This window comes from Suncus etruscus, chromosome 18, assembly GCF_024139225.1.
Source record: "Suncus etruscus isolate mSunEtr1 chromosome 18, mSunEtr1.pri.cur, whole genome shotgun sequence".
NCBI classification, from domain to species: Eukaryota; Metazoa; Chordata; class Mammalia; order Eulipotyphla; family Soricidae; genus Suncus; species Suncus etruscus.
This window is the reverse complement of record NC_064865.1, coordinates 57045047-57058600: the sequence shown is the minus strand read 5'-3', so window position 1 is coordinate 57058600 and position 13554 is coordinate 57045047. Positions and strand designations below refer to the sequence as shown.

Genomic DNA, 13554 nt, shown 5'->3' with positions numbered 1-13554 from the left:
ACACCCCTTTGACACTCAGGGGTTACTCCTGGCTATAAGCTCAGAAATCGCCCCTGGCTTGGGGGGACCATATGGGACACCGGGGGATCGAACCGCGGTCCGTTCTATGCTAGCGCTTGCAAGGCAGACACCTTACCTCTAGCACCACCTTCCCGGCCCCTATTAAATTAAATTTTAAATAATATTAAAATTAAGTTAAAAGTGGAAAATTGATAGCTTTGCAAGCATTTGTCAGAAGAATGAATAATTAATTGCATAAATAACTTTTTTTTCTATAAAGATTCTTTTGTATTTTATTAAAGCACCTTGATTGCAAACATGATTATGATTGGGTTTCAGTCATGTAAAGAACACCCCCCATCACCAGTGCAACATTCCCAACACCAGTGTCCCGAATATCCCTCCTCTCCACTCCACCACTGCCTGTACTCTAGACAGGCTTTCTAGTTCCCTCATATATTTTCATTGTTAGGATAGTTCACAATTTAGTTATTTCTCTAACTAAACTCATCCTTCTTTGTGGTGAGCTTCATAAGGTGAGCTGTAACTCCCAGCCCTACTCTCTTTTGTTTCTGAAAATTATTATTGCAAAAATGTCTTTCATTTTTCTTAAAACTCATAGATGAGTGAGACTACTCTGCATCTTTTTATCTCTCTCTGACTTATTTCACTCAGCATAATAGATTCTGTGTACAACCATGTATAGGAAAATTTCATTATTTCATCTATTCTGACAGCTGCATAATATTCCATTGTGTATATATATTAAATATTTTGCTGGCCCCTCATTCAGTGCATATATGTTTAGGAGAGTGATTTCTTTCTTCTGTACATATTCCTTGATTAATACAAAATGTCCATATTTGTCCCTTACAACTTTCATGAGTATAAAGTTTGCATCATCTGATATTAGTATGGCCACTCCAGCTTTTTTATGGGTGTTGTTTGCTTGGATGATTTTCCTCCAGCCTTTTATTTTGAGTCTATTTTTGTTCTGTCTATTCAGGCAAAAGAAACCTTACTTAATGCAAGAAGACAGTTAACAGAATGGGAAAAAATCTTTTCACTCGACATATCAGATAAAGGGCTGATATCTAGAACATACAAAGCACTCAGAAAGCTGAGCCCCCCAAAACCAAATAAAACCATAAAAATGGGGAGATGAAATGAATAGACACTTCTCTGAGGAAGACAGAAGGATGGCCAACAAACATATGAAAACATGCTCACCTTCACTCATCATCAGAGAGATCCAAATCAAGACAACAATGAGATACCACCTTACACCAGTGAGGATGGCTCACATCAAAATTAATGGGAACAATCTCTGTTGGTGGGGATGCGGTATGAAAGGAACTCTCATCCACTGCTGGTGGGAATGCCCCCTAGTCCAACACCTATGGAGAACAGTCTGGAGAGTGCTCAAAGAACTCAGAATTGAGCTGCCATTTGACCCAGCAATTGCTCTCCTAGGTATATACCCCCAAGTTGGAAGGACATTCATCCCAAAATACGTGTGCACCCCACTATTTATTGCAGCACTCAGTATAATAGCCAAGTCTTGGAACCAACCTCGATGTCCAACAACAGATGAGTGGATCATTAAGATGTGGTATCTATACACAATGGAATATTACATGGCAGTCAGAAATGATACAATCACAGACTTTGCAGCAATGTGGATGGACCTAGAACACGTTATGTTAAATGAAGTAAGTCAGAAGACAAAAGATAAACACAAAATGATAGCACTATTCTGAAGCACCTAGAACATACATCTTATACACAACTAACACTCAACAATCAAATAATAGGATTTAACAGGGTAGAAACTCTAAACACTGTAATAGTGAACATATACTCGAGAGCAGTGCCCAACATGCATAAAAAAGGAACAACGCAAACTCTTGACCGCATTATACCACAAAGAAAACTGCAACACCAGAAACAGCAGCATAGAGAGAACAGGTATGTAATCAGCCTTCTATGAAAAAGGCCCACATTAATCCCTTGGAGATCGTATACAGGATCACAGGTAAAGAATACCACGGGAAATCACTGACTCCAATGGAAACATCCCATAACATCATGTTTTAATGCCTTATCTTACTATATTTCAAATAACCTCTCAGCTTTTCTGTCCACAGGCATTCTTGGATACAAAGGGTGGACAAACCAAGATGGCAGCTCGGGATACCACACGAGATACCATACCTAGCTGGCACTACGAGATGGTCCCGAGAAAACTCTTTAACATACACTTTATTTCAAGGTTATACCTTCTTTTAGGAATCAAAGCACGTGGCCAGTCAGACCACCGGAGCAGTAACCGTGACATACAGACTTAAACTACAGACTCTACTCATTGAACACATTCAAGCAAATTAACATTCCCTTACTATTCTCTCCTCTCTTCTCACTACTTTTTTTATCATTTCTTTTCTACTCTTCTCTCTACTTTTTTTCTTTTCTCTTTCCCCTTTCTTTCTAATGTATTTTCTCTTTTCTCCCTTCCTACCCCTACCATATACCTTCCCCTTTCCCCCCTTTGGAAATCCAACTACCCCCTCATCCCTCATTCCCATCCAGACTTCCCACTGTATTAAAACTCTTCACCCTCAGTCCTTAATCTATTAGGCATCAAGATTGACCTCCTACCCCAATGAACCAGTACCCAGTACCCAAACGAAGAGACACTCAGTCAAACCCACACTTCGTCTCCTGCAAGAAAAGGCAGCTAACTCCCCTGGGGACTCATGCTGCGCGGCCCTCCCTACCATCTTTCCCTAATGTGGACTGTTACTTGAAACCGGACTTAGTTCCAAAAGTAGTCCCAGTACAAGAACTCTTCCAAGACCTCTCTGCCACAAATCTTTTGCCAATCTGAAGAAGGTCAGGGGGTGTGATGGAAAGGTGCCTGGGAACCCACACACTACAAGAAGAACCCAAAAGACAATGGGAAAACATGTACTCCCAACATAAACATAAGACCTGTATTACACCTCCTCTTTACCTGCCTTTCCCCAAATGTAAGGTAGTCTTCTGCATCACTTTGTTCCTTTAAATACTTCGTTAATTCATTTTTTAATTATCTGTTCTACATATACATATGTGAGCACATACATTTTTAATCCTATTTTTTTAATCTTTTTTGGGTATGTGACCTGTTTCTGTTTTCCTCTCTGTCCACCCCCAAATGCACCAACAATATAACGTAGCACCATTTCTCTCTGCAAAGGCACACTAAAAAAAGGGGAAATCTTACACATAGAAAAGAGCTCTTACCTACTAGAGATAGGAACTCATAGTTGTTTACAATACAGGGATAACTCCTACCTTGAAAATATGTCATGTGGAATCAACTTAGACCTCAGGAGATTAGATCCCATCCGTTCAGTCTTGAACCCTGGATCCCAGTTACAGAAACGGCACAGTTCTTCACAACAGCTGCAGGAAACAAACCCCATCCGGGACAACCTTAATACTACTGGAACACCAACGAGTGCCAGCTCTAATATGATATCCTGACAATGAGGAAAATGGGAACAACATGACCTAAGAACAGGTTATCCTACCTTACCAGCCATCGATAAGTCAAAATCAGAAGACTTGTCACCAGTTGGTAGGTCTAAAAACCAAGATCGCGATTTACAGATGACTGGCTGCTAGAACCATGACCAGACTGTATATATCTTGGGACCAATAAAAAAGCCCTAGTCTAGGGTTTGAACTACGACTTGCAGAACAACCATGATCCCTAGTTCCAAAGGTCTGGCAGAGACAACTGTAACGGAATGGGACTTCTGGAAACACAAGGAAAGGCGTTATCCTAGGTGCCATCCCAGGTTTAGTGCCAAGACCAAGACCACCAACCACAGAAGATGGATTAAAATGACACTGAGGGAACGAAACTTCTAGTACCACAAAGACTGACTTCATCATAAGTCCCATCCCTGGAACTGTGCAGATACTGAGATCGATAGATACAGAGGTCTGATTGTATCACCTAGGATGGAACAGAAGTCTTCCAAACAACACAAAAACACCACGGGGAGAGTAAAGGATCCTGAACAGAGGCTATAGTTGATCCAAGGGGGGAGAAACCCAATATCTCTTAGGCCAAGTGAATTCCTTTTGGAATGACCCCAATATTTACTGTGCCAGGGCAGGAGGGAAAGAAACATAAGACAAAATATTATTTATCTTTTTATATATATTATTTTTATCTTCATTTATTATCATTATTATTATATTTACCTATCTATTTTTGGTTAATTTCTTTGTTTTGGTGTGGTTATTGAAGCTGTTGCCCCCATTTACACTTTTTTAATTTCCTTTTCTTTTCTTTCATTATATGCTCTGCCATGTTTTTTATCTCAAGACCGTGGTGGTTTTTTTGTTTTTGTTGTTGTTGTGGTGGTGGTGGTGCTTAGCGTTATTGTTCAAGTCCTCACTGGATATTTGACACTTTTTCTGTACTGGTGGAGTGTTTCACCTTTTTCTCCTTGGTTTCTCTAACTGAGGATGAGACCCTCTAGAAGAATTCCGCTTATTTTCTGCATAATAGATCTTTACCCCAGTTTACTACTATTCCCTTCTTCAAATAAAACCATGTAAATTGAACTAGATAGTCCTGCCCCTCCAGTTAGAGGGGGAAATAAGGGAGGCACCAGGACCAAACAGGTGCAAGACTACTAAGTACTAGGCTAGATACAGAGGGAACAACATATTCTGGCAGCCCTAGGGGTGAGGGAGGAGCATATGTGAGGTAAGACAAAAACGGAGGTGTAGGGAGGACAAATTGGTGATGGAAATGCCCCCTGATTTTATGTAAATATGTACCTAAATATTATTGTCAACAATATGTAAGCCACTATGATCAAAATAAAAATTAAATTAAAAAAATGAGTTTCTAAAATAATAAAAATAAAAATATGGATTTTATTAGAAAAATATGTATAATAATAAAATATATACTATATATTAATAATATAATATTAATCTAATTTTATATATTATGTGAATATATATTATATGAATATAATATATTCATATAATATATAAAATTAGATTAATATTTAGTTGCATTTATGGAATTAACTATGTAAATTTTTATTTATTTTTACCACTATCTTAAAATATTTTAGTAATTGAGAAAATTTGCTTCTTAAAAGTATGTAAACCTTGCAAAGATGAGTGTTTGCTAACGAAAGTGGGGAGAATGTTTATGCTCTCCAAAACATATTCATCATAACTGTGCATTATTAGGGAGTCTCTGGCACTCGCCTTAACAATTCTGTCTCTGAGGTTTATTATCTCTGGACAGTTTGGCACAGTGGCTAATTAAAAGCGTAGGAGACAGATCCCAAGAGACTTTTGCCTGGTAAACAACTTGAGTTTTCTGTGCAGCTCATCCCTTCGTGCAATTTCATATCCTACTCTCCCGTTGCCAAAATAATCTAACTGTCATATAACCAGGTCAACATATCTGGAACTAACACATCAAGTTCAAAATTGCACTCACTTGTCTTTCTAGGAACTAGAGGCAGAATGCAGATCTAGAATTCATGTGAAAGATAGACAAATTTATCATGGGAAAACATCCTATTGCTCAAGACAAAGTTCTCAGTAAAGTGATGCTGATAGTCTTGCCCTTTGCTTTCAATGGATATCTAATTCTTCTTATTTAAGTAATGCAGGCTGCAATCCCAGTACGATTAAAGTTAGCAACTTGGAAATGAGGTAGAGGATTGCTTAGGACTCAGTGATATGGAGAAGAAAGGTGAGTGGAATGGAAATGGATCTCAGTGTTGCCTTTGATTTGTAACTTATATCTAGTTAAAATACATCCATAAGAGCTATATTACTTTACAATATCTTAGTGGGAAAAGGAACATGTTACTGAAGTTCACTGAAAGTGACAAGCAAATATGATTGTTTTAGAAGCAATGATAAAATGCTAGGCATTTTGTTCTATTGTAGTTTAATCCTATGTCGCCATATCCATACAGAATCCATTAGTAAATTTTATTTGTATCTAATAAAATTCATCCTTTAATTATGTAATATTACTAGTATTTATAAATTTTGTTCTTTTGATGTGTCTACTTATTCAACGTGAACTTACATAATATTTGTTTTTGATGCTATTTTATTGATGTCAGGAAATACTTTAAATACTTAGTCTTAAGTGTTCTTTTCGTCTCATAAAGAACTGTAAAAATATGTAGACTCTGTATGGAAACTCAGAGTGTTAGACTAAAAATTACACTAAGGAAGTATACATTTTTTTCTGTTGTATCACTGAATTTTTTTTTTGAGTTAATGTTGGTTCTTCACTCAATTATGAACACCATTTGAAGAGGAAAAAGACAGGGAGAGTAAGGTGGACTGAGTGTCCAATTAAACAGTGAATTATCAGACGGCAATGTCTGATTGCACTGATGGAATGAATAGTGTACTTCAGGGCCATTCTAATATTACCACACAAGCTCCTCAATGGTTAGTATGAATGCTGTATTTGTCTCCAGAAATTCTCTTCTATTGCCTGATGCACCAATCCATCCCCTGTTTGTAAATAAAGGTCTTGGATTAAATTCACTTTGATTTCTCCACAGAATAGGTGTCAAGTATAAAAGGAAAATTATTCATGAAGATCTCTGGAAAATAGTGGAGTAGCTAAATTCTTATTATGTGTTATAAAAAGATGTTCATTTCTCTCAGAGACATAGTCCTGTTCTACTGCAATCAATGCTTCAGAGCTGTGCTTTCAATATGGCTATCACGAGACTCTTGTACTTATTTAAACTTGAAAGAGTGAAAATTAGGGCTGAAGAAGTAGCATGGAGGTAAGGCATTTGACTTGCATGCAGAAGGATGGTGGTTCAAATCCTGGCATCCCATATGGTCCCTGAGCTTGCCAGGAGCGATTTCTGAGTTTAGAGCCAGGAGAAACCTTTGAGAGCTGCCGGGTGTGACCCAAAAACCAATAATCAAAAGAAAACAAAAGAGTGAAAATTCAGTTCTTTACCTTTCTAATGACAATGTTCAGATAGCATAAGCTATTGTGAATGTGAATATTGCATACTCGCTATTGAATGTGACTGTTAGCTATGATATTTGAACTCACGATGGGTGATTTCTGCTGTCACTGAGAATCTTGTTTGGGAATGCTCTAACAGGCAGGCCTTTATGAGGTTAGTTTCATGCTGTATTCCTCTGCTCTGTGATCAAGTTTTTTTTTTTTAACTAAAATTCTGCAATTGGCTTTTTCCACCTTTACCCTGAGGTATAAACAATAAACAGTATGTCTTAGAAGTCTTTCTTCATTTCATTTCATAGAACTTGGACTAAGACATCATTCATTTCATTAGACTATTCTTTAAGTCTGACAGATATAGTGGTATACTTATTTTTCTGCATTTAATTCTCAAATACTACTAGGGATATTCTAATATATCTTAATTCAGATCAGGCTATGAACAGAAACATATTCAAGCAATAACAATCCTTTATAGCACTGACTGCTGTACTTAGAAGTTTTGTCATCAATTTTTTAAGGATTCATTCATACATAGGGAAGGAATTATTCATGTTAAGTGATTTTACGTATTTTATATCTTAATCACAGATAACTGTATTTGCCTTTAAATCTTTAGTTTAAATCCTTTGTACTAATTTTATCTATTTAAGCTTTCTTTAATAATTTGAATTATTGTATTAATGTTGCAAATTTAATGTATTTAATACCATTTCACCTCTATCTTGATATGTCATCAACATTTTATTGGATAAAATATCTTTTTTTTTTTTTTTTTTTGGGTTTTTGGGCCACACCCTGTGACGCTCAGGGGTTACTCCTGGCTATGCGCTCAGAAGTTGCTCCTGGCTTCTTGGGGGACCATATGGGACACCGGGGTATCGAACCGCGGTCCGTCCTAGGCTAGCGCAGGCAAGGCAGGCACCTTACCTCCAGCGCCACCGCCCGGCCCCGGATAAAATATCTTGTATTTTACATTTTTTCTTGTACATTATTATAACATTGTGCTCTGTGAGATGTCATTTCTCATTCTTTTCTTTAATGGCAGAAAATCTTTTAAGGGACCGGCAAGGTGGCGCTAGAGGTAAGGTGTCTGCTTTCAAGTGCTAGCTACGGAAGGACAGTGGTTCGATCCCCCGGCGTCCCATATAGTCCCCCCAAGAAAGGGGCAATTTCTGAGCACTTAGCCAGTAGTAACCACTGAGCATCAAACTGGTGTGGCCAGAAAAACCGAAAAAAAAAAAAACCAAAGAAAAAAAGAAAATGTTTTAAAAATGCCATCATAATTTTTTGTACTATCTGTCTTTATCTTGTCTAATTTCTCCATGTTTATATTTTTGATAGTTTTTTTTCTTTTGGGTCACACCTGAATCTTGATCAGAAATTGCTCCCAGCAAGCTTGGAGGACCATATGGGATGCCAGGGATTGAAACCTGACCGTTCCAGGTCATCTGCATGCAAGGCAAATGCCCTACCACTGTGCTATTGTTCTGGCTCCTCTGTGTTTATATTTTATCATTTTAAGATTTTATTCTTGTAGCTAAAAGAATAATTTATGAATAATTTTAATAATGATTTGTCATATTATGTGGTTATTAAGGAAATATCCTCTCTTTTACCTGTGACAGGTATGTTTAATATTTTTTATTTTTATTTGTATAGCTGTCTAGTAATGATCTCTTTCATACTGCATTTCATCATTTGATAGTTGCTTAACTATAGGTGATGGTTTCCATTAATCATAATTCTTTAAATGTAGTGGGAAGGAAATTTTTCAATGACCTTTAGTCAAATCTGTTTTTGAGGAGCCAGAGCAGTGGTGAAGCGGTAAGGTATCTGCCTTACCTGTGATAGCCTAGGATGGACCGCGGTTCTATCCCCCGGCATCCCATGTGGTTCATCAAGCCAGGAGCAATTTCTGAGCACATAGCCAGGAGTAACCTCTGAGAATCACCGGGTGTGCCCCCCCAAAAAAAACCCCCAAAAGTCTGTTTTTCAGACAGTGATAAAATATATCAAAGTAGTGGGTAGGGTGATGAATTTGCATGAACCTAACCTGGGTTCCATCCCCAGCATCTAACAATCCCTGAGCACAGCTGGTGTAACACTAACAAACCAAACAAACAAACAAATAAACAAACCAAACAAACAAACCAAAATAGAGCTGTTCCTCTCTTCCAAGATTACCTCTTGTGCTGGTGCAAATTATTTAGGAGAGAAGATACAATATAGGAAGAAATAAATAACCTAGATCAGTGGAATGTACTGACATTAAATTGTTAATAAGAGAATAAAGTATTGTAAATGTAATCTTTGTCATATGAAGTCTTTCTAAGGAAACATAGTCTTGCTTCATTATAAAGACAGAGTATTGAAAGAAACAGAATATGATGCTGTAAAGTAACATAGAAGAAATAAATTAAGTAATCTGAAAACTAGCAGTGTGTTTGTTATAGTTTTAAAAACTTTTCAGAGTAGAGCCAGAGAGATAGTACAGTGGGTTTGTTCCCTAGTATTCTAGATTGGCCTCTGAGTACAGCAGGAATGATCCCAGAGTACTGAGGCAGGAGTAAATTCTGAAAACTGTTTGATGTGGCCGCCAAACCAAAACAAAACTCCAGAAAAAGAGACCATTTCAGTTCAGCTCCCCCTAAAATTGCATTACCTGATAACCTCTCCTGTGTCTCCAAAGTGAACTTGAAGCAATCGTAACACACCAAAACATTCTTTCAAAGACGTATTGAGGTATCAACAGTATTATATTGATGATCTAGATTCTAGATATACAATATTACTGTACTTATACCAGCAGAGCAAATTCAATGGGAAATTTTATGAATAGTGCATTATTAGGATTCTGAGAAGTATTTTTGAATAAATCATTAGGTAACTGTACTTTGAGAAAAATGACTATAGTAGTGGACAACAATATGCTTGCACAGTATTATTTTGTATGATTCCTTATATTCTTATTGTTTCTTGTATAATGAATATGAGAAGATATTTTATATAGCTTTTATTATCACCCTAATTAAATGATGATATATATTTTTATATAGGATAAATTCTCAAAGAATCTCTTATTTTTTCCATTCTGATTTTTGTTTGCTCTATTTTATTTTCTTTGAAAAGTTACATATGCTTATGATTTTTTAAGTCCTAGAATATGTCTTATACAGATCTTTTTTGTTTGTTTGCTTGTTTTTTTTTGTGTGTGTGCCACACCAGGTGATGCACAGGGATTACGCTTGGCTATGCACTCAGAAATCGCTCCTGGCTTGGGGGACCATATGGGACGCTGAGGGATCAAACCACAGTCTGTCCTAGGTCAGTGGCATGCAAGCAAATGTCTTACCACTGTGCCTGGGCTCCAGCCACTTATATTGATCTTTTATGTCTATAATTGATGCAAAAGCATAAATAAAACTCTTAACTTATTATTTGACTACTAATGATAATACCATATGTGACTTTTTTGAATTATGTTAATGTAGGATATATCTATAACAGAGTACATCTTTTGTTTAAATAGTCTCATATAGGCTGTACCCACATAATTAATTAAAGAACCTACTATTGAAAGTTGTATAGATCATACCAGTGGTGGTTGAAGGATGACATGTGTGACCCGTTCAAATCCCAGTGTCTAAATATGTGATCAATCAGCAAACCACTTTATAAATAATAATGATACAATATTAAAACTGGTTAAAAACTATGTTAACAGGAAACATTTACTAACACATGATGGAACAGAAAAATGGAAGTTCCTTCACTGGATTCATTTTACTGGGGTTTTCAGACAGGCCCCAACTGGAAATAGTCCTCTTTGTGGTATTGATAATTTTTTATCTCTTCACTTTGCTGGGTAACACCACCATCATTGTTCTGTCCTTCCTGGATCCCAATCTCCATACCCCAATGTACTTTTTCCTCTCCAACCTAAGCTTCCTGGATTTGTGTTTTACCACCAGCATTGTCCCACAGTTCCTGGTAAATCTCAGTGGAGCTGACAAGTCTATCTCCTTTGCTGGTTGTGTGGCTCAGTTGTTTCTATCTCTAGGGTTGGGAGGCACAGAATGTGTGCTCTTAGTAGTCATGTCAATTGATCGCTACGCTGCTGTGTGCAGGCCTCTTCACTATACAGTCATCATGCACCCTCGACTCTGCGTCCTGATGATTTTGGTTTCCTGGATCTTTGGTTTATCCAACTCCTTAGTGCAGACTGTACTCATCTTCCGTTTACCACTTTGTGGGAGAAACAAATTAGATCATTTCCTTTGTGAGATCCCTGCATTGCTGAAGATCGCTTGTGTTGACACCAGTAATATTGAGGCTGAACTCTACTTTGCCAGTTTTGTCACTCTTGTTTTACCTCTTATTTTTATTGTGTTCTCCTATGGTTGGATCGTGAGGGCCATTTTGAGAATCAAATCTGCAGCCGGACAGAGAAAAGCCTTTGGGACATGTGGCTCCCACTTCATCGTGGTGTCTCTGTTCTTTGGCACAGCCATCTATGCTTATCTGCAGCCCAGCAGCAACTACTCTCAGGATCGGGGCAAGTTCACAACTCTCTTTTATGGCATTTTTACTCCCACGATGAATCCCCTGATCTATACCCTGAGGAACAAGGATGTGACGGGAGCAATGAGGAAAGTGCTTAGGAAGGATCGTGATTCCAGATGATGTATATGCAAACACTCTGAATGAACTTTAATTGCGAGTGATGGTAGAACTGTCATTGAAATACTCTCCATTTCCTACACCCAAGACAGACTGTATAAACTCTGTCAGCTCAATTATTCAGCTGGTTTCTTTTCAACGACATATGTAATTTATTTTAAAATACTCTACACTGGGGGGCGGAGAGATAGCATGGAGGTAAGGCGTTTGCCTTTCATGCAGAAGGTCATTGGTCCGAATCCCGGATTCCATATGGTCCCCGGAGCCTGCCAGGAGCAATTTCTGAGCATGGAGCAAGGAGTATCCCCTGAGCACTGCCAGGTGTGACCCAAAAACCAACCCCGCCAAAAAAACACTCCACACTGTCATTGTCTCTGAAAGCATTTTTATTTTCAATCTACAGAATTGAGAGTTGGAATTCATGGCCTCAAGTTTGTAAAACAACTTGTCTCTTGTCTCCTGCTGAGCCACAATTCAGATATTGGTTGAATTTTAATAAAAAGATTTGGTGGTGTGAATATCTACTTTTGCTTTTGTGTTTTTTGATTATTTGTTGGATTAACATCTTTTGTTGTTGTTGTTGTTGTTGGGACTGTGTGTTTTAGGTCTCATCTGTATGGTTTTTCCTAATCTTCCCATCATTTGATGTTTTGATTTCCTTACTTGTGTTGGGCTTTACAGATCTCCTACTTCCTTTTCATTTAGTTTTGGGATATTGCATGATTCTAAGAATCTGTTCAATTTCTTCTAGATTCTCTAGCTTAACAACATAAAGTTATTTATAGTAACTTATCATAATCCTTAGCATTTCTGAGGGGTCTATTATGGTTTCTCATTTTTCATCTCTATCAGATTTATTTGAACATTTTCTCTTTTTGTTTTCATGAGTCTAGCTAAAGGAGTGTCTGTGATATTTGTTCTTTTTTAAGAACCAACTCCTGATGTAATTGATATTTTTGTATTGTTTCTTGCTTTCTATATTATTTACTTTTGCTCTAGTTTTTATTATTACTTTCATCTACTTTTTTGGGGGGCCACACCCGTTTGATGCTCAGGGGTTACTCCTGACTAACCACTCAGAAATTGCCCCAGGCTTGGGGGAACCATATGCGATGCCAGAGGAATCGAACTGTGGTCCTTCCTTGGCTAGCGCTTGCAAGGCAGACACCTTACCTCTAGCGCCACCTCTCTGGCCACTTTCTTGTACTTTTTAGGTTCATTTGCTATTATTCTCTAACTACATCCAATAACTGAATCACTATTTCATATCTATATAAAAAGAAAATAAAAAATTGAATTAAATATTAGAATATCTAGGGCCAGAGGTATAGTTGAGTAAAAAGGATATTTGCTTTTCACGATGCTGACCAGAGTTTGATCCCTGGCACCTTATATTGTCTCCCAACAACACATAAACTCGAGCCATGAGTTACCCCTGAGCATTGCCGGGTGTGGCCCTCAAACAAACACGTAAACAAAAAAAGACTTGGATGTAAGATCTAAAGCCATAAATGAATTGAAGAAAAGCAGAGGTACAACTTCCATGATACTAGGTTCTGTGATATATTTGGGGAGTTGACTCCAAAAAGGAAATAAAGATACAAATGAGTAGGTGGGAATACATCAAACAAGAAAGCTTCTTCTACACACTATTGCTCTGAATTAGACTGCTTAATAAATAGTATGTTGAAATTGGCTGGTAAAAAAAGAAAACGCTAACATAAAGTACTTTTTAGCAGGAGGTACTTTTCCTAGAGTGAACCATATTAAATAAAAACTTGCAGTTATATATACTTGAAGGAAATAGATCTATAGGTAAGAAGTTAATTAAG

At 37.4% G+C, this 13554-nt stretch overlaps 1 protein-coding gene and 1 pseudogene across 1 annotated transcript; one reads left to right on the top strand and one right to left on the bottom strand.

Moving 5' to 3' along the window:
• LOC125996148 (histone H4-like) overlaps positions 1 to 13554 on the bottom strand; it is a 267502-nt pseudogene that overhangs the window by 119223 nt on the left and 134725 nt on the right.
• LOC125996143 (putative olfactory receptor 2B8) lies at positions 10778 to 11725 on the top strand. Its single transcript, XM_049765095.1, has one exon. It carries the CDS (start codon positions 10784 to 10786, stop codon positions 11723 to 11725), a length of 942 nt encoding a protein of 313 aa, XP_049621052.1. The 5' UTR covers positions 10778 to 10783.

What these genes read in the sequence shown, in the direction of transcription:
- LOC125996143 (XM_049765095.1), top strand. Translation starts at nt 10,784, where the DNA reads ATGATGGAACAGAAAAATGGAAGTTCCTTCACTGGATTCATTTTACTG.